This window comes from Rhinolophus sinicus, linkage group LG02 (assembly GCF_036562045.2).
Source record: "Rhinolophus sinicus isolate RSC01 linkage group LG02, ASM3656204v1, whole genome shotgun sequence".
NCBI lineage: Eukaryota > Metazoa > Chordata > Mammalia > Chiroptera > Rhinolophidae > Rhinolophus > Rhinolophus sinicus.
Window position 1 is genome coordinate 36046572 of NC_133752.1, and position 23357 is coordinate 36069928.

At 37.9% G+C, this 23357-nt stretch overlaps 1 protein-coding gene and 1 pseudogene across 2 annotated transcripts; both read left to right on the plus strand.

Moving 5' to 3' along the window:
* The window catches only part of LOC109461429 (large ribosomal subunit protein uL23), a 33133-nt pseudogene extending 19134 nt beyond the window's left edge, over positions 1-13999 (plus strand).
* A 2721-nt stretch (positions 14000-16720) lies between these two features.
* On the plus strand, positions 16721-21889 carry DDIT4L (DNA damage inducible transcript 4 like). Of its 2 annotated transcripts, none has more exons than XM_074323086.1 (3): positions 16721-17013; positions 17866-18005; positions 19759-21889. In XM_074323086.1, the coding sequence occupies exons 1-3, from the start codon at positions 16952-16954 to the stop codon at positions 20247-20249; spliced, it is 693 nt and encodes a 230-aa protein (XP_074179187.1). In that variant the 5' UTR covers positions 16721-16951; the 3' UTR covers positions 20250-21889. The 2 variants fall into 2 exon arrangements, with proteins under 2 accessions (XP_074179187.1, XP_019613213.1); XM_019757654.2 differs by lacking the exon at positions 16721-17013 and adding an exon at positions 17139-17559.
* The last annotated feature ends 1468 nt before the right edge of the window (positions 21890-23357 follow it).

Below are 23357 nucleotides of genomic sequence, written 5' to 3' on the forward strand. Positions count from 1 at the left end.
ATTAAACAAGGATTCTCTACTTTTCTTTGAAGCAGCAAGGATGTTTGCTATGTTTTTTTCTTTTTTTCAAATTTTAGCTTCTGTTTGGTTAGAATAGTTATTTCTGATGGCACTTTCTTAAGATTAATAAATTGGTAATTGAAAAAATTTTAAAGAAAAAAAAATCTCTCCTTACTCCCATTCATAAATTGTAATATAATGGTTATAAACAAGAAAAATTTTGAATCTGAGTTAATTTATTTTTTTTTTAATTAAAACATTCACAAAATGTAATAGTTTATATTTCATAACAAATATTTGTGATGTACCCTTACGATAGAATAGGGTGTTCCACTGGGTCATGGCAGCATATAAATAAATAATTCTTAATGAATTATTGTGACTCAAGGACAAAAATAAAATAAATGTATTTTAGTAAAGAAAACTATAATTTGTCAAAAAGCTGTAAATTCGTATAAGGAGCTTTCTCTGATTATTTTACTCTGGAGTGGAAAAACTCTCCCGAAGCAAAATAATTTTCCACTAGAATATAGCTTTTATCTTGTTTAAGGCATGTCAGCTGAGTCAGGACTACATCCTTCTCTACAGCGAGTAAGCTGAAAGAGCTCAGAAATACTTCAAGGTAGGAATTTAAACTGTGGGACAAACTGGCTAACATTTAAGTGGTAATCAATTTGTTCCCTTATGTAGCTTGCAAGACCCCTCAGAACTTGATCTTTACCTCCATCCTTTCCAACTTCATTCCCCAACACCACTCATTCACCCACTTTCCATCAGCAACCTCCTTCCATCAATGTTACACACTTCAGTTATTCTGACCATCTTCCTCGCAACAAGTCACACCTAGAGTAACACTATTCAAATCCTGGTTCTACCACTTACTACCTGTGTAACTTGAGGCACGTTTCTAAGCTATCTGTGTCCCAAAATTCTCATCCTTATTCCTAAATTGGAAACAATAGCACCCAATTCATAGAGTCGTTGTAAAGATCAAATGAAATTGTTCATATAGTAAGTGCCCACTAAATATTGGTTGGTATTAATAGTATTAAGCCCTCTGCCTGTAATGTTCATTCCATGCCTCACTCCCTTTTCATATATCTAGGTACTACATATCTTTCACATATCCACTTAAACAGGAAAACTTCCCAAAATAACCCCATCCCTAACGATGTTAATACGACTTCCATTTGTATTTGTATAAGACCTTACAAAAGGTCTTAACATCACCTGATGTTATTTCATATATACTGTTTGTATTCTCCCACTAAACTGTAAGCTCCATGAAGACAAGTTCTACATCTACACTACTCTTCACTTTATTACCATCCCCCATCAAGCACTTGGTATATATTAGATACCAAGTATTTGTTGAAAGAATAAAAGAATTAACAAATGAAAGCTGACCGTCAAGGGAAAGTTACTTCTGACCAAATTTAGATTTTGTTTTTGGTTGTATTTTAACATACTTATGGTTTCTTCTACAAAATGTTTACCTAGCTAACCATTGGCATCGTTTCTCTTCCACTCTCCAAAACTACTGTTGCTGATAGAAGAGAGAGAATTAGAGTACTTGTTTAATTTGGAACAAGTTGAAAAATTATTTAAAATGGAAGTTACTAGAATTATAAACCCTTCCTTGAACTTCTTCCTTTGTAAGCCTCAGCAAGTAAGACTGCTTCTGTATCTCAGAATCCGGACTATACACTTTGTAGCTTCCTATTCTGACCAATTTGCTATTTGCTTTACCAAAGTATATTTAGTTAGTTTTACTTTAAAAAAAAAAAAAAAGGAAAATTAACAAATTAACATATACCCAAAGTATTATAAAACACATATAATATTAATTTTTTATTTAAAATTTACTATATTTAAAAGCTAACTAAAATACCCTTTCTACTAATTTTTTTTCTCATGCTAAGACTAAATATGAGCTGTAATATTTTGCAAAATTTTAGGTTACCAATTCATATTACAAAATACAGAAGCATTTTCATCAGTTAATTATGAAAATAAGACAAAGAACTAGATTAAGTTAATTATGGAAATTCTAACGGCACATTATAAATTATGTTTGCAATTATCTCGTTTTTTAATACCCATTAAGGTTGTGTCTGAAGTGCTTTTCTGTTCATTGTAGGAAGTTTACATGAATACATAGTAAGCAATTACAGGTGTAATGCTCACAATTGTAATGATGAAAAATGATATTCATTAAATCCTAGGGATTCATGTATTTATTCAGCCAGTATTTATTAAACACCTATTAGGTGTCAGACACTGTGCTAATCAATGATCATATAACTGTAAACAGCACAAACATGGACCTGGCCTCTTGGAAAAGAATGTAAACATTAAATAAATAAACCTCAAATAATTATATAATTATAAATTATGATAAAATCTATAAAGACACTAAGAGAGTTAATAACAGAGGGAATGTAATTAGATCGAGCTGTTAGGCATGTCTTCTCCAAGGATATGATATTTAAAATGAAACAAAAGGAATTAACATCAATTCTACACAAACTCTTACGGAAAATACAGGAGTAAGCACTACTTAAATCATTTAATAAGGTGAATATTACCCTGATATCCAAACCAGACAGAGATATTACAGGAAAGAAGAAAGAGAATGCCAGGAAATATCCCTCATGAAATAAAAGCAAAAGCCCTCAGCAAAACTGGCAAAGTAAATCCAAAATATAAAAATGATAATACCGTGTTTCCCTGAAAATAAGACCTAGACGGACAATCAGCTCTAGTGCATCTTTTGGAGCAAAAATTAATATAAGACCCAGTCTTATATTATATTATATTATAGCCAGTCTCATATTAATTTTTGCTCCAAAAGATGCAACAGAGCTGATTGTCCAGCTAGGTCTTATTTTGGGGGAAACAGGGTATATCAAAGGGAAATGTAAGGTTGATTCAACATTCTAAAATCAATAGATATAATTTACTGTATCAACAGTTTAAAGCAGAAAACCATACAACAATCTCAAAAGGTGTAGAAAATATATTTGACAAAATTTAATATCCTTTCACGATAAAACCTCTTAGCAAACAGTAAATGGTAGAGAATATCCTTCGCATGATAGAAAGCATCACTAAAACACCTACAGCTTACCTCATCGTTAATGATGAAAGACTGAGTGCTTTCCCTCTGAAAGTGGGAATAAGGCAAGAATGTCCTCCAACACCACTCATTCATCATCATACTTGAGGTTCTTGTCAGTGCAATAAAGGCAGAAAAATTAAAGTAAATGCATACAGATTTGAATGAATGGAATAAAACCATCTTTGTTTGTAGACAGCATGATTTTCTATGGAGAAAATTCCAAAATAATTTGTTTAAAAGTTAGTAGAACTAATAAGTGAGTTTAGCAAGAATGAAGGAGACAGGTCAATTTTTTTTTTTTTTTTAATGTTGTATTTCTGTATGTTTATATAGTATTTCTGTGTGGCAGTACTAAGTTCTGGAAAGAATATGGCACATCTGAAACACATACATTGCTCGTGGGAACTGCCTTTTGGGAAACATTTTGGCAGTTTCCTACAAAGTTAAACATACATTTACCATATGACTCAGCAATTCCACTGCTGGGTATTCATCAAATAAAAAAACAAACAAAAAAAAAGTGACAATGTATGTTCATACACAAATCTGTAAGCAAATATATATACCGGGTTTATTAATAATCTTTAAAAACTGGAAACAATCCAAATGTCCTTTAACTGGCAAATGGATAAACAAACTATGTTACATTCGTGTAATGAAATAAAAAGGAATGAACTACTGATACAATAACTTGGATGATTACACTAAGTGAAAAAAATGAGACTCAAAAGTCTACATACTGTGTGATCTTATTTGTGTAACATTCTGGCAGAGGTCATTGTTTCCCAAATGTGGGGACTGAGGCAAGAGATTGATTACAAATACACACAAGGTAATATGCTGTAGTGATAGAACTGTTGTACATATGGATTGTGGTGGTGATGGTTACATGACTGCATGCATCATTCAAAATTCTTAGAACTCTACACTAAAAAGATGGATTTTAATATATTGATAGTGTACCTCAATAGGCCTATTCCAAAAATTAATAGTTACCACTTACCCAGTACACTTTTAAAATTTTTCAAATCTTCATATAAATACAAAATATCTACTATTCTTCCTTTTTTAAGACAAAGTGACAAAGACATGGAATAGTGTTGCCCTCTATTTCTTAAGGTGAGCCATGACTGCAAGCCACATATAACATTTAAAATTTTCTAATAGCCATGTGTTTAAAAATCATTTTTAAAAGTAGGTGAAATTAATTTTAGTAATATCTTTTATTTAACCAAATATATCAAAATCTTACCCTTTCAACATGTAACCAATAAAAAAAATTACTAATGAGCTATTTTACATTCTTTATATTCAATTAAGTCTTTAAAATCTGTTGTGTATTTTATACAATCTCAATTTGAACTAGTCACATTTTAAAGTGTTCAGTAGCAATGTGTGTAATGGCTATGAAATTGGACAGAGCAGACCAAGAACTTTCCCAAAACTGCATCTGAATCCATGATCTCATCTATAGTCAATAATAACACCCATAAACATTTGATGTACTGAATTGCATTTAATTGAATATTCTGTGATCTATATTAAAGTTACAATTTTGTACTGGTTAAAAAGAGGGAAATTTTATTTAACTATTTGAACATTTAAATCAAATTACAGGCAACTCATATCCTTCATATTAAAGGATATTGTTCACTGCTCTGATGCAGATTCTCTCCTTAACAAATGTTAAAGGGCTTTTGGCTTCAAGAAACATAGCAATATCCCCACATAACAAAACATCTGACTGACAATTTAATATAGTACAATCGTGGGAAAAAAATACCTATATATTATATATGTATATATATGTATGTACATATATATACATATATAATATATAAATATATTTTTATGAAATAAATATAAATATATTTTATATATTTATACTTATAAATATAAAAAATAAATATATATTATTTACATATATATGTATATATATATTTATTTATTGTTGTTGTTTCCTGAGCTGACCAAGGAATGAAATTATAATGATCATTGTAGATACAGCCCAAATGCTTTTCCCCAAAAGTAGGAATCAGAAAGAATGTGACATATTTCTAATTTTTCCTGAGAATTACGATTAATACTTTCCATTTATAGTTTCTCCCTTTTTAAAATTAGGATAATATCTTTCCTACCTAGAATGAGAAAAATTACAACTCCTAACAAATAGGCTTCTAGAGCATATTAAAACTGCATAAGAAGGCATAGTGGATGCTTAAAACATTTATGATGTGAGTGAACAAATGTTGGAGAGACTGTGAGGAAACAGGAATTCTTATACTTTATTGGTAGGTGCCCAAAACTGCACAACCCTATGAGGATAATTTATCCAAACTGTTCAGAACTATGCTTTGCACATTTATTCTTTGCTGCACAATCCCCTCCTCTGAGAATTTATCTTATACGTTTACGTTCCCAGACTCAAGTGACTTATGAATAAGATTATCCATTACAGCATTGTATGTAATTGCAAAAATCTGTAAATAATGAAAATATCTCTCTATATGGTACTGGTTAAATGAAGATCTATAAAACAGAACATTATATAACTGGAGAGAGAGAGAGAAAGAGAGACTATATATTCATATGGAAAGATCGCTAAGCTTTATTATCAATGCAAAAAGAAAGGTTGAGAACCTAAGTATAATATTAATATTTCCCTTTAGGGTAAAAAGAAAAAAAAAGGAATAAAATAGGAATATATGTTAGTAGGTGCTTTTAGTTCCATAAGGAAGTTCTAGAAAAATACATAAAAACTAATAAAAGTGGCTACCTCTGGGAGTAGAAACGTGTGCAAAGAATTGCTTGAATGAGTCAGCAGCAGGAATTTGATCTTCCTTTCATAATTTTTTAACCGGCTATTTGTTTGTAAGTTCAAAGACAATTCTACTCTATTAACTTTATCACTTTATTTCACTTTGAGTTTTACAGGCCTGTTTCAGTAACATTTCTTCTGGATTACTCCAGATAAAAGTGTAAGAATTAAAATTAATTTTTATAGTTACACTATTAGATTCTACCTACATAACTGCTTACAAGTACCCTTGTTATAGTACCCTAGTTATAGTACCCTTTTTATGTTTATCTCTAAACAGCTCCCTGATTTAGAAAGTACAAAAATATTCCAGACTTATGGATTTTTTGTAGTAACTACTTAAATACAGAACACATTAAAAACACTTTTTAGGAAGTACTTTATATATAGATTTCTTTGTAGACAACACTATTGCAATCATGGATAAATTTAAAACTGGACTAGATTTGGAACTCTTAAGTTGGATATAAATGCTAAAAGTGGAGATTATAAGAAAGCTGCTTTAAGATGTATCAATTGAATTTTTAAAATTAAATAGCTTTTCATGAAAATAGAGCTGAAAGTGAAGAAGGAAGCCCCTGCCCCTCTCAAAACCAAAGCCAAAACAGGCTGTGAAGGCAATGAAAGCAGTACTGAAAGGTGTCCACAACCACACACACACACAGACACACACAAAATCCACATGTCACCCATCTTTTGAAGGCCCAAGACACTGTCGCTTGGAAGGCAGCACAAATATTCTCAGATGAGCACCCCCAGGAGAAACAACTACTGAGTTAGGGGAACTTGCTGATGGCATAGTGGGCAAGCTTGACAACAAGCACCAGAGCAAACAGCCTGTGAAGAAGCTCCACAACATTGACATAGCCAAGGTCAACACCCTGATTAGGTCTGATGGAGAGAAAAAGCATATGTTCTACTGACTCCTGACTATGAAGCTTTGGATGTTGCCAACAAAATTGGAATCATCTAAACTGAGTCCAGCTTGCTAATTCTAAATATAAAAAAGTTTGAGAGAAGGTCCAAGATGGCAGACTAGATAAACATTGTGCCTGCTTCCTTTCATGAACACTTTAAAATTACAGCTAAATTACATAACAATCAACCTGGAGAACCATCTGAAGTCTAGTTGAACAGAAGTTTTATAACTCGGGATATGAGAGACTAGTAAGAGGGGCAAAGATGAAAAACGGGCTGGCCCCAAACTTTCATGTGGTGGTTGAGAATGAGGAGGGATATCTCAGCCATGGAGTTTCACCCCAGAAGAGTGAGGGGCCCCAGCCCCCCACACCAGGCTCCCCAGTCCAAAGTACTGGTGCCAGGAAGAGAAGCCCCCACCACCATCCAGGTGGGATGGTAGGCTTTGGGAAACTCAGATGTCCTCTTAAAGGGATCGTTCACAGACTCACTCACTTACAGGCACTCAGCTTGGGCTCCAGCAGAAGGACGGTGACTGGTGAGGTGTTAGAGCATATGGGCGACAGACAGAGGTGTATGGCCTCAGGAGAGGAGAGAAAGACAGTCAGTATTTTCCCTGTGTGTGGTCCTGCTCTCATGCAGCTGGCAGTTGGGTGCCATCTTTTTGTGTTGAGACTACCCCCACCAATCTGAATCTGATTGGCTTGGTGAGCTCCGCAGCTCCACCCTGCTGACTGACTGGGACCTGGCCCCACCCAACTCGCCCAATTCAGAGTGCACTTTCTCCATGAGCAGCCAGCCCTCCCCACACTGCACTCGTTCTTGGAAAACTATCAGAGTCTGGCAAGAGCCTGGCGGGCTGCAACTAGCCTGAGTGTCTCTGAGACTTTTGCTAAGTAGCTCCTGGCTCATCACTGGCAACAAACCTGAATATACATCAACATGGTGACCACAACTCTTCCCAATCTAGTGACTCCCTAAAGCCCTGCCTCACCCAACTTGCATACCATACAAGGCTCTATCAGCTGCTGAACCTTAAGGAAGCTGACAGGTGGCAGAAGACCTCAGGATGTCCTGGCTTTTGGCAGAGCTACCCCAGCCCCGGTACTGGTGACAAGTGTCCCAGGCTTGCAGTGTGGTCTTTCCCACATGCCTCCAGGTTTAGCACAAACAGCAAACAATCACGGATCACTTTGTAGCTTTTACCAGGTAGTCCCTGGCCAGTCACAGGCAGTGGGTGACCTGGGCCTGCACTGGTCCCCTCCCAAGAGGCCCCAGAACCACATACTTGGAGACTGGCTGGCTGAAGACCACCTCCCAATTAGTCCCACAAGTAGCACACACAAAGGGCTGTCCCAACAGGCACTAGAGCCCACTGGAGTGAATCCCAACCAATAGGGTAAGCACCCCTGCCACAGCACCCCATGAACTATGAATGTGACCAAACCCCTCAGCCAGTCAGCCTAAGGGTCAATCCCACTTACTAACGTGCCAATAGCAACTAAGGCTCAACTATAACAGAAGGGCACACAGAACCCACATAAGGGACACTTCTGGAGTACCTGGAGCAGGTGACCATGGAGAATGTACCAGTGGGCCCCTTAGGGCACCTACTACATAAGGCCACCCAGCCAAGACTGGGAGACATAGAAGCCCTACCTAATACATAGAAACAAACACAGAGAGGCAGCCAAAATGAGGAAATAAAGAAATGTGTCCCAAACGAAAGAACAGGAGAAAATTCCTGAAAAAGAACTAAACAAAATAGAGGTAAGCAACCTACCAGAGACAGAGTTCAAAACAAGGTTATAAGGCTGCTCAAGAATGGGTGGTAGCATAGCCAAGTGGTCTAAGGTGCTAGATTGAGGATGCTCAAGGAACCTAGTAAGAACGTCAACAAAAGATAGCAAACATAAAAAAGACATAGAAACCATAAAAAAGAGCCAGTCAGAAGTGAAGAACACAGTAACTGAAATGAAGAATGCTCTAGAAGGAATCATCAGCAGACTAGATGAAGCAGATGATCAAATTAGCAATTTGGAAGACAAGGTAGCAGAAAATACCCAATCGGAACAGCAAAGAGAAAAAAGAATTTCAAAAAATGAGGAAAATTTAAGAGACCTCTGGGACAACATCAACTATAACAACATTCACATCATAAGGGTATTTGAAGGACAAGAGGGAAAGCAAGTATTGAGAACACATTTGAAGAAATAATGACTGAAATTTTTTCTAACCTGGTGAAGGAAATAGACATACAAGACCAGGGAGCACAGAGAGTCCCAAACAAGATGAACCCAAACAGACCCACACCTAGACACTTTATAATTAAAATGCCAAAGGTTAAAGATAAAGAAAAAATCCTAAAAGCAGCAAGAGAAAGACAACTAGCAACTTATAAGGGAGGTCTCATAAGACTATCAGGTGATTTCTCAACAGAAACTTTGCAGGCCAGAAGGGATTGGCATGAAATATTCAACATGATGAAAAGAAAAGACCTACAACCAAGAGTAGTCTAACCAGTAAGGTTATCATTTAAAATTGAAGGAGAGATAAAGAGCTTCCTAGACAAGAAAAAGCTAAAGGAGTTCATCATCAAACCAGTATCACAAGGAATCTTAGAAGGACTTCTTTAAGATGAAAAATAAAATCAAAATTATGAATAATAAAATGGCAATAGCTACATATCTATCAACAATTACTTTAAATGTAAATGAATGAAATGCTCCAATCAAAAGACATAGGGTGACTGAATGGATAAGAAAACAAAAACCTTACATATGCTGCCTATAAGACACTCACATCAGATTGAACGATACACACAGACAGAAAGCAAAGGGATGGAAAGAGATATTTCATGAGAATGGAAATGAAACAAAAAAGCTGGAGTATCAATACTTATACCAGACTTTATAAAACAAAAAATAGACTTTAAAACAAAGGCTATAACAAGAGACAAAGAAGGACCCAGTAATCCCTGAAACTAATATAATATTTTATGTTAGCTATATTTTTAATTAAAATCTTGAAAATATTTTACACTGTAAAAATTTAAATATATTTTTCAGAAGTATAACTATAGTTATGTTGGTAAATAGATTAAATAATATCAATTTTTGTTCATATACTGGTTATTTAACAAAGTAACATTCTGAATTGTTTTTTGCTATTTAGCTTAATAGCTGATATTTTTCCTTTATTCCACTAAAGAACAGATAATGTAATGTCAGTCATTCTTCCCCTTCATCATACTCATCCTTCCACTACATACACCAATGCTCATGTCAAGGATATTAAATCCTGTGCAATGCTGAGGCTTCAGGAGTGGGGATGAAAACAGTCTCCCTCTAGTCATTTGTTGTCCACAGGTTAAAACCAAGATGTCCATCACTTGTGCCCTTAGCATCACTTTAGATCTCGCCATTTCCTGCTGCTCTGTGTGGTTCTCAGGGCACAACAGCAATCTTTTCCAAATATGAGAACCTCGCCTAGTTCCTCTCCAGCATTTTACTACATCCTAGACATTGCCAAAAAGCCAGGCCTAGTCTCTACTACTCCAAAATCCACAGATAACTCTCTCGTCCTTCAGCCTGGGTGAATCTCTTTTCAGTTTCTCAAAACTCCCAGGTGATTTTGGGACTCATCTTGTCCAAAGTCAGAGATCAAGTCAGTATAAATGAATTTGAAATCTAGTCTGGTTGAGTTAGAGCCTAAAGTCAAATCATTAATGTGTGTTGCTCTGCTCCATGTAGAAAAGGGAGTGCTGTTTTCATGTTTAGGATATGGATATCTAAACCTAGTGAAAAGGGAATTATGTATTGCAATAAATTAGTTTGCTAAGGACTGCTTATTACTCAGCTTAGATATGATGCATCAATAATGCCAGACAACTGAATGTATTCCAGTGTACTTACAGCTCTATTGACATCTCTTGAAAATCTGCTTCAACAATTTATGATTTAGAACCTCCACCACGATATATATCATCTAGAAAAACAGTTCTCAATTACCAGCACAGTATTTCAAAAAGCCAAGTCAATATGTTAAAGTATTTTATTACACACTCCTGCCAAATTCATTTCCCAAATACAACCTTCCACAGACCAATCATTTTAAATACATTTTATAATGTAATCCCTATCCTGATGGACTTCTATTTCATGAATAATTGGCTTCTATTTCATCAACGTTGAAAACAATTTATGGTTTGATAGTTTCTCAAGTTTATTAAACAGGATTTTATTTTTTTATAATACAGTCTTCTCGAAAAACTGGACTGTTTTTACATAGCTGTGTATGGTTTTATGAGCCAGGCCCAAGGGCTAATAACTACACAGGATTGATTGGATTCATCAAGGCCAGTATGTTTTATTGGAGCTATGGAGAATCCACCAAGAGAAGGGCAAGATTGGGAACCCACCTTTGGTGTAGGCCATGCCTTGCATATGACAGGAACTCAATACATATTTTTTATTAATTGGCCCAGAGAAAGTTTTACAAATGCTTAGATGGTCTTACTGTTCTGCTTATTCTCTTTATAATCGGTGCTTCCCAAGTTTTAATTGCATACAATATGAATCACCTAGGGATCTTTTTAAAAAGCAAATTCTGTTTCACCTGGGTTGAGGATTGAGGTTCTACATTTCTTACAAGATCCTAAGTGATGTTCATGCCACTGGTCCATGAATAGCAAAACTATAAATCTTCCTTTGAAATAGATTAGTGCTTACTTACATCATTATGTTGCCATAGCACCCAGTACTGCTCCTAACTTATCTCACTAATTGTAATCTTCTATTTATTTGTCTGCATGCCTTTCTAAGCTATAATCTCTCTAGGGACAGGGACTCTTATATTTCAGTGCCTAACAGGTAATACTCAATAAATACTTACTGAATGTTGATCAACCAATGAACAAATATGTACAAAAGATACATTTTTATACACTCCCTGGAACATATGTAAACACCCCCCTAGCTACCTTTTCATAAAAATGTCACCAGGGCATTGGGGATTTTTCAAAGTCCGGGCAAAATTCGTAATTATAATCAGGGCTGATTTATTTTTATTGCATTGTGTATTAACTAATTTAATCCCCACAACAGCCCTTTATGATATAAGGTATTAAAATTTTCATTTTAAAAATAGAAATGGAGGCATAGACATATTAAGTACCTTATCGAAGTAGTTCAGGTTTATACAGCTATTGTAATTTCTGGGATATGAACCTAAGTAGTCAGACTCCATAGTCCATACCCTCATTTACTACACCATGAAGCTCAAACAAACAAACAAACAAACAAACAAAAACAGCATCTCTTTGTGACTTTGTCAAGCTTTTTAACCTTAATGTGCTTTACATCTGCAGAATGAGGATCAAACCCATTGTAAAGACTACTCTGCAGAATCCTCTATCTAGTTCATACTTGGGCATTCTTGGATTTAATTATTTTCTTGTGCAGCGTCACAGGTTTATGTCATGAAGCAATGTGTAATTTTTCTGGGACAAAAACATGATGACAAAAGTTGTGCAAAGCTTGTCCATCAGAATAAGGCACTTGGCTTGTATAGGGTGGGGGACCTATGAAGGACCAGCACCTGCGTGAAAAAATAGCTTGATTTTCTCTTCTTTGTTCACATAAAAATTCCAGAAAAAAATGATATGTTATGGTGATATTCTCAAACTCGAGACTTGCAAAGGTTTTTAGATGCATCCCAAGAAAAGTACAAAGGACCTACACCAGGGGTATCCAAACTATGGCCCATGAGCCAACTGCAGCCCGCAATCCATTTTTAATTGGCCCACAGCAAATTCCAAAAATATATTTAGTTTACTTAAATAAACCAGGTAAGACAATACGTACTTCACCTCGAGTGAGTGGCCCGGCTGTTTGTGTATTTTACCACATATGGCCCTTGGTAAGAAAACGTTGAAAAAAGTTTGGACACTCCTGACCTACATGAATCATGTTCCTGACTGACATTCTCTTATGTGGGCACCTGAATTATAAATCTTTGCATAATTAAGAAAAAACAGAGACTGTGTACATTTAAACATGAGCTTTCCTTATTTAAAGGAAGATAATAGACAGCATTGTTTATGAAGAGAAAAAATCATAGAACTATTTTAAGAGATAAGTCACTATGGTAACCATTTCTCTGCTTGAATTTAGAGAGGCAGTGCCTTCTGCTACTGGAAGACTCTCTCAGCTGTTAGCAGTAGCTATTATATACTATTTTATATTGGACTTTTTTTCTTATACTACATAATGCTCCACCACCTTACTTAATGAAAAATCCTTTATCATTCTGTAGAATTACTCATATGCATATTTAATTACTAAATGGAAATTTATTAGTTGGAGTATCCTCAAAGACAAAAATGATAAAATATCTCATACAAAATGTTAATGGAGGGTCATACATATCTTGACACAATCAAGTTTTCAAAAATTTCATTTCTGTATTTTCGTTTCAATGATTTCATTTCAATGATTTCTGTAAATTTTATTCTACTTTAATAATACTTCCCCAACCCCATTTAGCCCCTTTAGTGCTTGCTGCACTGAACCAGAGAACTGCAATTTCAGAACAATAAAAATTGCAGTGACAAACCCTTTTCACGAAGACAGCACCAAAAGCGAAGAAGGAAGCCCGTGCGCCTCCCAAAGCCGAAGCCAAAGCAAAGGCTTTGAAGGCAAAGAAAGCAGTGTGGAAAGGCGTCCACAGCAATACAAAAAAAGAAGATCTGCGCGTCACCCACCTGCCAAAGGCCCAAGACACTGCAGCTCAGAAGGCAGCCTAAATATCCTCGGAAGAGCGCCCCCAGGAGAAACAAGCTTGACCACTATGCCATCATCAAATTCTCCCTAACTACTGAGTCGGCCATGAAGAAGATAGAAGACAACAATACACTTGTGTTCATTGTGGATGTCAAGGCCAACAAGCACCAGAGCAAACAGGCTGTGAAGAAGCTCTATGACATTGACGTGGCCACCGTCAACACCCTGATCAGGCCTGATGCTGAGAAGAAGGCATATGTTCCAATGGCTCCTGACTATGCTGCTTTGAATGTTGCCAACAAAATTGGGATCATCTAAACTGAGTCCAGCTGGCTAATTCTAAATACAAAAGTTTTTCACTGTAAATAAATAAATAAATAAATAAATAAATAAATAAATTGTAATGATAGTAACTACTATCACTCATTAAGTACTTGCTATGTACCAGGCCCTGTTCTAAAACTTCATGTGGGCACTAGATTTACAAATTTAGCACAACCAAAGAAAGCCAGAGACAATGTACATTTAAAGAGCTCAGATTTGTTTATAAAAAGGGAGATAATATTTAGCATTGATTATAATCCCTTTTAATCCTCACAATAGCCCTGGAGCTTGCTAAGGAACCTTGGATATTGTACGGATCAACCTCTATGTCCTGTAAATCCTCCCTGAGTCCATTATACAGTTTAAGAAACTCAGTCGTGTGTTTTTTTCCTTTGGTGTAATAGTTTATGAAATGAAATAAGCAATTCATTGAATGTGAATGTATTAATAAAAGCTCAGGAACAATGGCTCATACTGAATAAGAGAGAAAATTGGCTGGTGAAACATGTAATAAATATTCAACACTCTAAATCACGAATACACAAGACACTAGTAGTATTTCCTATAATAATACATTAAAACACCACATTTGTTTTTTGTTTTTGTTTTTTTGCAATATCCCTGCTATTCTGAATTTATATTTCCTGTAAGCAATGATATTATGAATACTATTTTATACATAAGGGGGCCTGGAACTTAAATATTTGCATATCTATCAGATGAACATACTGTTGTCATTCATTACTGCTGTTTCTGTTTTGCAAGAAGGTGGATGAGTAAATCACAGTAAGAAAAAAGCAAGCATGCTTATGATTTTGGTACTTTGTTATAATATATTGGTGTATGAAAGACAATCAAATTATTTAATCAATTAGATTTTCTCTTTATATACAACTCTTATTTCCAAGGAAGAACCTTCATAAACTATTTTTAAAGTGTTAACAATAGAGGACATAATAAAAGAGCAATGAAGTGTGCTTCATCACTGCACCTGATAAACACCTCAAGTACACCAATATGATGAACTTTCAGTTATAAATAATCACCTGTATCCACAACATTAAAAAATCATATAGACTAAGTGTGTCATCTCATGACAATACTATGATGGCACTTAGTTTTCCATAATGCTGTTCCGTTTCTTTTTTTAAAATCAGCTGTTTGTTTAAACTTCAAAGATGCAAGCCAATTGTAGTAGAATAGATTTTTTACCCTTTTTAAGTAGATAAAAAACAAACAACCTCAGGGCTGCCGGATGGCTCAGTTGGTTAGAGCTCAAGCTCTGAACAGGGTTGCCGATTCAATTCCCACATGGGCCAGTGAGCTGTGCCCTCCACAACTAGATTGAAGGACAACTCCCTGGAGAAACATACTGTTCCCCAATATTCCCCAATAAAAATTTAAGAAAAAACAAAAACAGATAATCTCCACTAATTACTCCAGGTATGTGTTCTACATCAGTCTTTTCTTATGCCTTATAATTCCTCCTGAAAGCAAGGCGCATTCAGCCAAACAAAAAAAAAAAAAAGAAAAGAAAAGAAAAGAAAAAAAGGATGGCCTGAGAGTAACTGCTACTTTCTAAAGTTCTACGGATCTTTCTGGCCCTTTGGGAGTACTTAATTCAAGAGTTACGCCTAAACACCCTAAGGAAATTGAAACGGGCAATTTCTTTATTTCACTAGGGTAGGTTCAGCCCACTTATTAATCCTCATAAATCTACTTGGAGGCAGGTAAGAGGCACCTCATTAATATTGCCCCTCAGATAAGGAGGAGGCTCTGTGGCCTGCACCCAGCCACCCTCCTTCCCACTGCCAGGCAGCTGGCCTCTGAGACCTGACAAGGGGCACAAATCCATTGGTCCTGAACACACTAGCCCCTAGAACCACCTTTTAATCGGCTTAAATCGGCTTGTTTATTTTCCACTTTTCAAGTATTGAAATAGAAGTGGAAATCTGCTTTCAAAGATCAACCTATCAGCATCTCCTTCCGTGGCTCCCCTGACCTTCGGGCAGTACAGCTGTCTGAGTCCAGTTAAAAATGGACTGTCAAATTGGCTTTAATTTCTGCTGCTCTGCCTCGGAATGTCCTCCCACTGTTTCTCACACCCTTCTTACCCCTTCTGTTGTTTTTCTCATTGAGTTTTTAGCTGGGACAGCTGAACTTGCCTTTCAGGGCCCTAACCTGCAGATCCTCGTTTGAGTAACAAAGTAATCCTAGAGGACCGGGAGCCAACACTCCAACATCCTACGGTTCTAAGCCTTCTCCCTCCAGGCATCCCCGCCCTTTCCTTCCCCAGACCCACCACTGTCATTGGGAATGACCACTCTGAGCAGATCCTTTACTGGCACACCGGAAGAGGGAAAGGGGTGGCTTAGAAACTTTGTAAGAAAACAGAAGTTTAGCTTCTTGCTTATGGGTTGGGCAAGCATGTTGACTCTTTCCTCGGCTAGTCTGTCCCTCACTGCATTCTCGTTCAGGACTGCAAGCATCACGCCCCACGAGGATTATCCCTAACCGATTTTAAAACTGTATCTTCATTGCCCCAAGCCCCTTCTAGACCGCCCAAGCCCAAGTTCCTCCTTCTGACAGGGCTCGCCGGGAACTTCTGCCTCCGGGAATGACAATTGCTCTCAGTGATCCCGCGGGTGAGGCGGCCGCTGAGATCCCACTAATGGTTTTGTTTAGTTTCTTGGCAAACTCCCCTTCATTCAAGTTCCAGGCGCTTCGGAGCCAGGTCTAATTAGAAGAGTACCAGGCTCATCCTTCCCGCGGAGAAAGCGCATTAGTCACAAATGAAACAGCAAGTAGGGTGCCAGGAGCCCTGGAGTGCAGTGGATGTTGAAGACCTTTCCCAAAATGCTGGAGAGTCTTCGGTGCCGGAAAGGAAAGCTAGATCTCACCGCGTTCAGGAGAGGACGTAGAACCCCTGGGACACAGAGTAGAGTTGACTTGGTTAGAAGCCAGAACTAGGTGCATAAATAATGCTCAATGAACATCGAAACAGAGTTAAGCAAAGTGTTCGGTATGACACAGCAACGTCTTAAGTCAGGGTAAGAGACAAAGGGCGGACAGCTTCCCGCTGCCCCGGACAGAATCTTTGCAAAAGCACCAGCAGAGCGGGCGCGCTGGGGGAGGGGTCGCATGAAAGCATCCAGGTTGGTGGTGAAGGGGTGTGGTCAGTTTTGGGCCAGTCGCGCACCGGGAATTGTGGTCACGGTGGCCCACCCTGGAAAGAGCAGGTATCAACAGTACTGCAAACTTGTCCTCGACACCCAGCAGCTAGCTTTAGGAAGCTAGAAGTGTTGGGGTTGAAATGCGACCCGACCCGGGGAGGGGCGGTGCGCCAGGCCGGGGCGGGCGGTGCAGGTGGGCGGGCCGGGTGAGTAGGCTGGGCCTATAAAGTGCTGGCTGCCCCAGAGGCGATGCAGCTCTGTGGGGCCCGTGCCGGCAGCGCTGGGTGGAGAAGGGTGCGGATTACTGCGGGGGTCTGCAGGTCCCTGAGCCCCAGAGGGAAGGGGCTTCGGAGGAGAGTTCCTTCCTCGGTTCACCCCGCAGCTTTGCCAGAGAGCGCGTCCGCCCCAGCGAACTCCCGGCAGGTGAGCGAGGAGGCGGCCTGGATGAAGGCAGCAGAGGCGGGGGCGGCGGAGAGGGGGGCCCTTGCCAGGACTGCTGGGATGAGCTCCGCGTGACAAGTGGGCTCCAAGTTTTGCTAACTTTGGTTGCGCCTTTCGTTGGCCTCTCCGCTCCCGAGGCTTTTGTAAACTTGAGCTGCAGGGGCGGCTTCCTTCCCTTTAGAAAATGAGTGCCTCAGCTAGTTCGCTCCGGGGACTCGGGGCAGTTTAGGAGCCTCCACACGTCTTGCCTGCTCTTGCAAATCTATCCTTGTTCCTTACTTCTTCCAGCGCCCCGGAAAGACCGTTCCACTCCGCGAGGGAAACCGAGCCGTTGACCATGGTTGCCACTGGCAGTTTGAGCAGTAAGAACCCTGGCAGCACGTCAGAGTTGCTGGACCACGGCTTCCAGCCGGGGAACCTGCTAAATGGTGAGTTTCCCAGCTGCCGGCCTCTCTCCTTTCCAAAGGTTGAGCCCTTCGATAGATGGGATCGGATTGGCGGCCGTGTGGTGTCGCCCTTTTCTTCAATGGAGGTGCGACAAAATCCACCTGAGGAAACTCATTTACAAACTTTCTAGTAACTTCTGTCCATGATAGTGAGAAACAAAAGTAGTGAAAAATAAAATACCTAGGGCTGAATCGGTCTAGTCTGCTACTAATAGGCTCTTTGGGATGAAAAGTTATATAGGTTCCTTACTCTACATGGTTGTGAAGTTTTGGTAAATTTTAAGTGTACAGTTATGTGTGTTTTAACAAATGTAATCACCCCTGTAACCACTACTATGACCCCCTCCCCCTAAATTTCCATGTACCCACTTGCCATCAATTCCCCACTCTCCCTCTCCCGGTTTACTTTCCCCTCTAAGTTCATGTAAATTGAATCATAATATGTACTCTTGTATCTGGATTCTTTCCTGCCACCTAATTATTTTGAGACCCTTCCATGATGTTACTTATATCAGTATGTGTTCTTTTTTATTGCTGAGTAGTATTCTATTTGTGGATATACCCAATATTCCATTTTTAATGCCAGAAGGAAACTTTAAAACAGCAGGGATGCTGGAAATACTGTCATTTGCAATTTTCAACAGCACTTTCTAAGTTAACACACAGCTCTGCCACCGAGGAGCTGTGTGGGCACAGACAAATCGCTTAAGATCTTTGGGCCGTCTTCATTTAGAAGGTGGAGTGGTTGATGATCTAATTTTATAGGCCAAAGCTCTAAACTACTTCATCTTCAACATAGATAAACTATGGAACCTTATAATTTGGAGTGCATTTGCTTCATTTAGTTATTTTTAAAAAATGATCTCACTGAATACATGATGTGGAGAGAGGAAACCACAGCAGCCTCTGAGGGTGAAGTAGGCTTAAGGAAGGGAGCCCTCAGGGTGTCTGGCGGTGCCTGCTTAGTTGACTTGTGTGTGTGGCATCTTGCCAAGTGGTGGGATTAATTTGGAAGGTAGGTGACCAAATGCAGAGCTATCTCTTTTCCTTTGCGCAAATCTAATTTTGTTTTCCTAGGATTATTTTGTTTTGCTTGGCTATGGAAAACTACCCAGCCAGTTAAAAATATCCTCCTGGAACTCAAAGGTCTTCTTTGAGCAATTTTTAATCAAAGAGGTTGAAGCTAAAATTGGCATCTACAGGCCATTCCAGTAAAGACTTTTAAAGAAAGAAACAAATTTGATATTTAATATAGCTCCTCAGATTAATGTTAAATTCTTCACGTAAGAACAAGAGCAAAAATGTGGTATTTTACAATAATAAATTCATATGGTCTTAGAGTTAGAAGACAACAGTACCTTAGTCAAAAAAAGTATAAATATTGTTATTCCAGAAGTAATGCATATTCTCTGTAAGACAAATAGAAAACCCTCATAAACAAATAAGGGAGCAAGAAAGAAAAAAATCAGTAGTAATATAGGATAACTATAAATAGATTTTTGATGCATAGTCTTCAAGCTTGTGTGTGTGTACACATAAAGAAAAATGGTTATATCCTATCTAAAACCTTTATTTCATCAATTTTCAGTCTCAGAGGTTAAATGACTTGCCCTATTACTCCACTAGTTAACAGCAAAGTGAGATCAGCAGACTCATAGAAATAACCAATGTTGCTGCTTGGTGTGCTTTTCCTGCTCCTGGATTTCTTTTAATTTTAAACTTCTGTTTTCTACAGATTTTGACTACTGGGATTATGTTGTTCCTGAACCCAACCTCAATGAGGTGATATTTGAGGAAACAACTTGCCAGAGTTTGGTTAAAATGCTAGAGAACTGTCTGTCCAAATCAAAGCAAACCAAACTAGGTTGCTCAAAAGTCCTTGTTCCTGAGAAACTGACCCAGAGAATTGCTCAGGACGTCCTTCGGCTCTCCTCCACGGAGCCCTGCGGCTTACGAGGTTGTGTCATGCATGTGAACATGGAAGTTGAAAATGTATGTATAAAGCTGGATAAGATCGTGTGTGACTCTAGTGTGGTGCCCACTTTTGAGCTTACTCTCGTGTTTAAGCAGGAAAACTGCTCGTGGACCAGTTTGAGGGACTTTTTCTTTAGTCGAGGTCGCTTCTCATCCAGCCTCAGACGAACTCTGATCCTAAGCTCAGGATTTCGACTTGTTAAGAAAAAGCTTTACTCCTTGATTGGAACAACAGTCATTGAAGAGTGCTAAAAGGGAAACATGTAAAATGGGATTTTTTATGATTGGGTGATAAAACTGCATCTGCTCAGTTACGGTCATTGTAGTTTTGCCCTGCCTGCTCTCAAAAAAAAACCCCAAATCAAGTTCATCTTCCCTGTGTGTTTCATGTACACAGCAACCCCAACTAAAGGTCTCATTTTGTGGCTTTTGAGAAATGATCCAAGAGAGAGTGTACATTGTCTGCATATGTCACATTTTTTATGGAATGGAATGGAATAAGGAAGAGAAGAAGCAGTCCACTTTAGTTTTATATTTGATTCCCACAAACTTTTCCAGGTAGTCTTGCAAATAGACTATTAAACAAACTTAGTTTGATTTTCATATGTCCTTTTTTCTGTAAGTTTTCAGAGTGATTCTTTCAATCACATAATCTCACTGAATGATGCTTAGTCCATCCAAACTACCAGAAGACCACATCACCAATTTGCTGCTACTACTCAAATTTGAAGAATTCTTATACAGAAGGATAGAATTAAGTGGGTTAGCATAATTAAAACTTAACCTCATGCAAAGTGATTAAGAAATAACACAGGGAGAAAAAAACTATTTCACTGTTTCTTTGCATCCTCTCCACCCTTCTGTTTTGAAGAGGTGGCAGAAGCTCAAGCTGTCATTTTAGTAACAACAATATTGTTTTCAATAAGTTTATGATACAATATAAGCTCAGTTTTTGTAGTTCTCAAGTATTTAATGTTATCTTTAAACTAGAAACATGGAAAATATTGAACTGTTTTTTTGCATGTAGTTGATTACTCTTCCCATTGAGTGAGTGGTGAATGCTTATGGAGATGGGAAACGAATTCTCAGATCCTGCTTCTTTCTCATTCATTTGGTAATCTAGCTTCTTTTCACTATTACATGTGCTTAATCCCAAATGTAGCCTTTCGCCAGTCCTTGTTCTCTCTCATCCCTAGCCTCTCCTGGGAACTCGAGTTTATCTCTTCTTTACCCAAATCTTCAAAGGAGATAGCTGCAAACATCAGTTTTCATTATTAAGATGGACCTATCACAAAGTCTGCTTTGGCACCAGAGGGAACAATAAAGGCCTTATTTTTTTGTTGTTGTTGTTCCTACTACCTAGATCATTATCTTTTTTTATGTTAATGAGAGAATGTAACCTCCACAACTATAATGTTTATTTCCACAAGGCTTTCACATCTTTGCTGTAGGTCATGGATAAAGAGCTTATTCAGATCTTCTGACCAAGCTATTAGCACCACTTTACATACCTGAGGCCAGGATGGGGGGGACAGATGGCTTCATCCTGGTGTAACTCTAAAGCGGGTGTGGGATCCTGTTACTGATCCCATAAACGACCTAAAACTTGACTGTTCAAATCACAAAGCCATCTATCTCTAGGACTGGGCCAGGATAAGTCAACCTTGTTTTGCATGTCTATTATTAGGTCTCCAAGGGTGACCGATTCTGTGGGCCAGGCTTCCCTGGCATGGGTGTACAAATGTCCTTATTCCTCTAACAGTTGTCTTTGACTCTCTTGTCTTTTATGCTCACAAAATGGTAATGCCTTATGGAGACTCTTAAATTAATATTCCTGTTAAAGGAAATTAAAGTTTGTCTATTTTTGACAATAAAGCATCATATATTTTTAATTTTCTTGTCCTCTGTCTTTTCTGAGTTTATGCAATGATCACCCTAAAATATGTTTGACAATATTTAAGGGAAGATGACAAAACAGTTATCCCCTTTTTGACAAAGGCTGTTTGTACCTTTCATTATAATATTCCAATTATATGTATTGCATGTGCTTATGTATCTATAAAAGGTGACTTGCTTCATAATTTTTCAAATACAGTAATACGTTTTATAAGAAGACATTAATAATTTAAGCTCCCTTGGCAATCGCCTTTAAAAAACAAAAACCCATTATGTAAAGCCTTTTTCTGTGTTTTTTTTTCCTAATGACCAAATGCAAATATATCAAATGATGAGATCAATGCACATTTTTATTTTTATCAGAATATCCTATTTGAACAACATATCCTTCTAATATCACTATTATTCATCAAGTTGAATTTTTAATCTTTCTTTACCTGTTTTGTCCAGCTCCTCAAATTTATGGTCATTAGCTCCAATTTCTCTCACTACATAACCCACATTTAGTAAGACTTGCTAAGTGCTAGGCACTGTTCCAGGTGCCTTACACAAATTATCTCAGTTAGTCCTCACAAGGCCCTATGAAATGCGACTACTGTCATCTCCATTTTATAAAGGACCAGACACTGAGTTTAAGTAACCTGCCCAAAGTCACCAAGTTATGCAGCAGATCCAGTGTATAAAACCAAGCCACGTGCAGAGACTGTGCTCACCCTGCTGCCTCCAAAAGCACAAGGCAACGCAGAGACCACATCCACATCACCAAAAGTCTGTGCAAAATCAATGTCAGAAACATTTGCCTCTAAATCTAAAGAAATATTTTTAATGTGGTTTCTTTTCAGGTGGGAAAAAAATAAGGACACTATAGTACTGACAGTATTCCCCATTCACCGGAGCAGAGCTGTGCTTAGAATAATAAAAAGTCAAATATTTAAAAGACATGCATATCCTGGAACCTTCATGCCTATCTTCTGCAATTGGCCTGGTTACTTTTTCATGTACCTTCATAAAAAGATGTGATCTTTGCCACAGCTATCGCAGTAGGGAATAATGTTAGCTGTGTTAGCTAGAGTGTGTGATGGCCTCCTGAAAAAACAAGATATCTTTTTCTTCCTCTTATTAATAGAAAGAGTACTTTATAGTAATGGGTTCAATCTCCTGAATCTGTTTCTCCAATGACATAATCTATATCCTCATGGAGTCAGCTTCATGGTGCACTATTGACAGTTTTCCCATTTGCATATTGGAAGGATGTACAAGTATAAAAATCTTAGGTCTAGTATTACACTCAGTTCTCAATGATCTATATTGGTTTAACAAATGATAATATCAAAAGTCCAAGGTATGTTGGTGGCAGATGAGGACGGAGGGGTACAGTGATGAGCTGGGAGGACCATCATGCAGATATTCAGAACACTGTCTGCTGTCTAGACTCGGCCATTGATTCTGTACTCATAATACTCC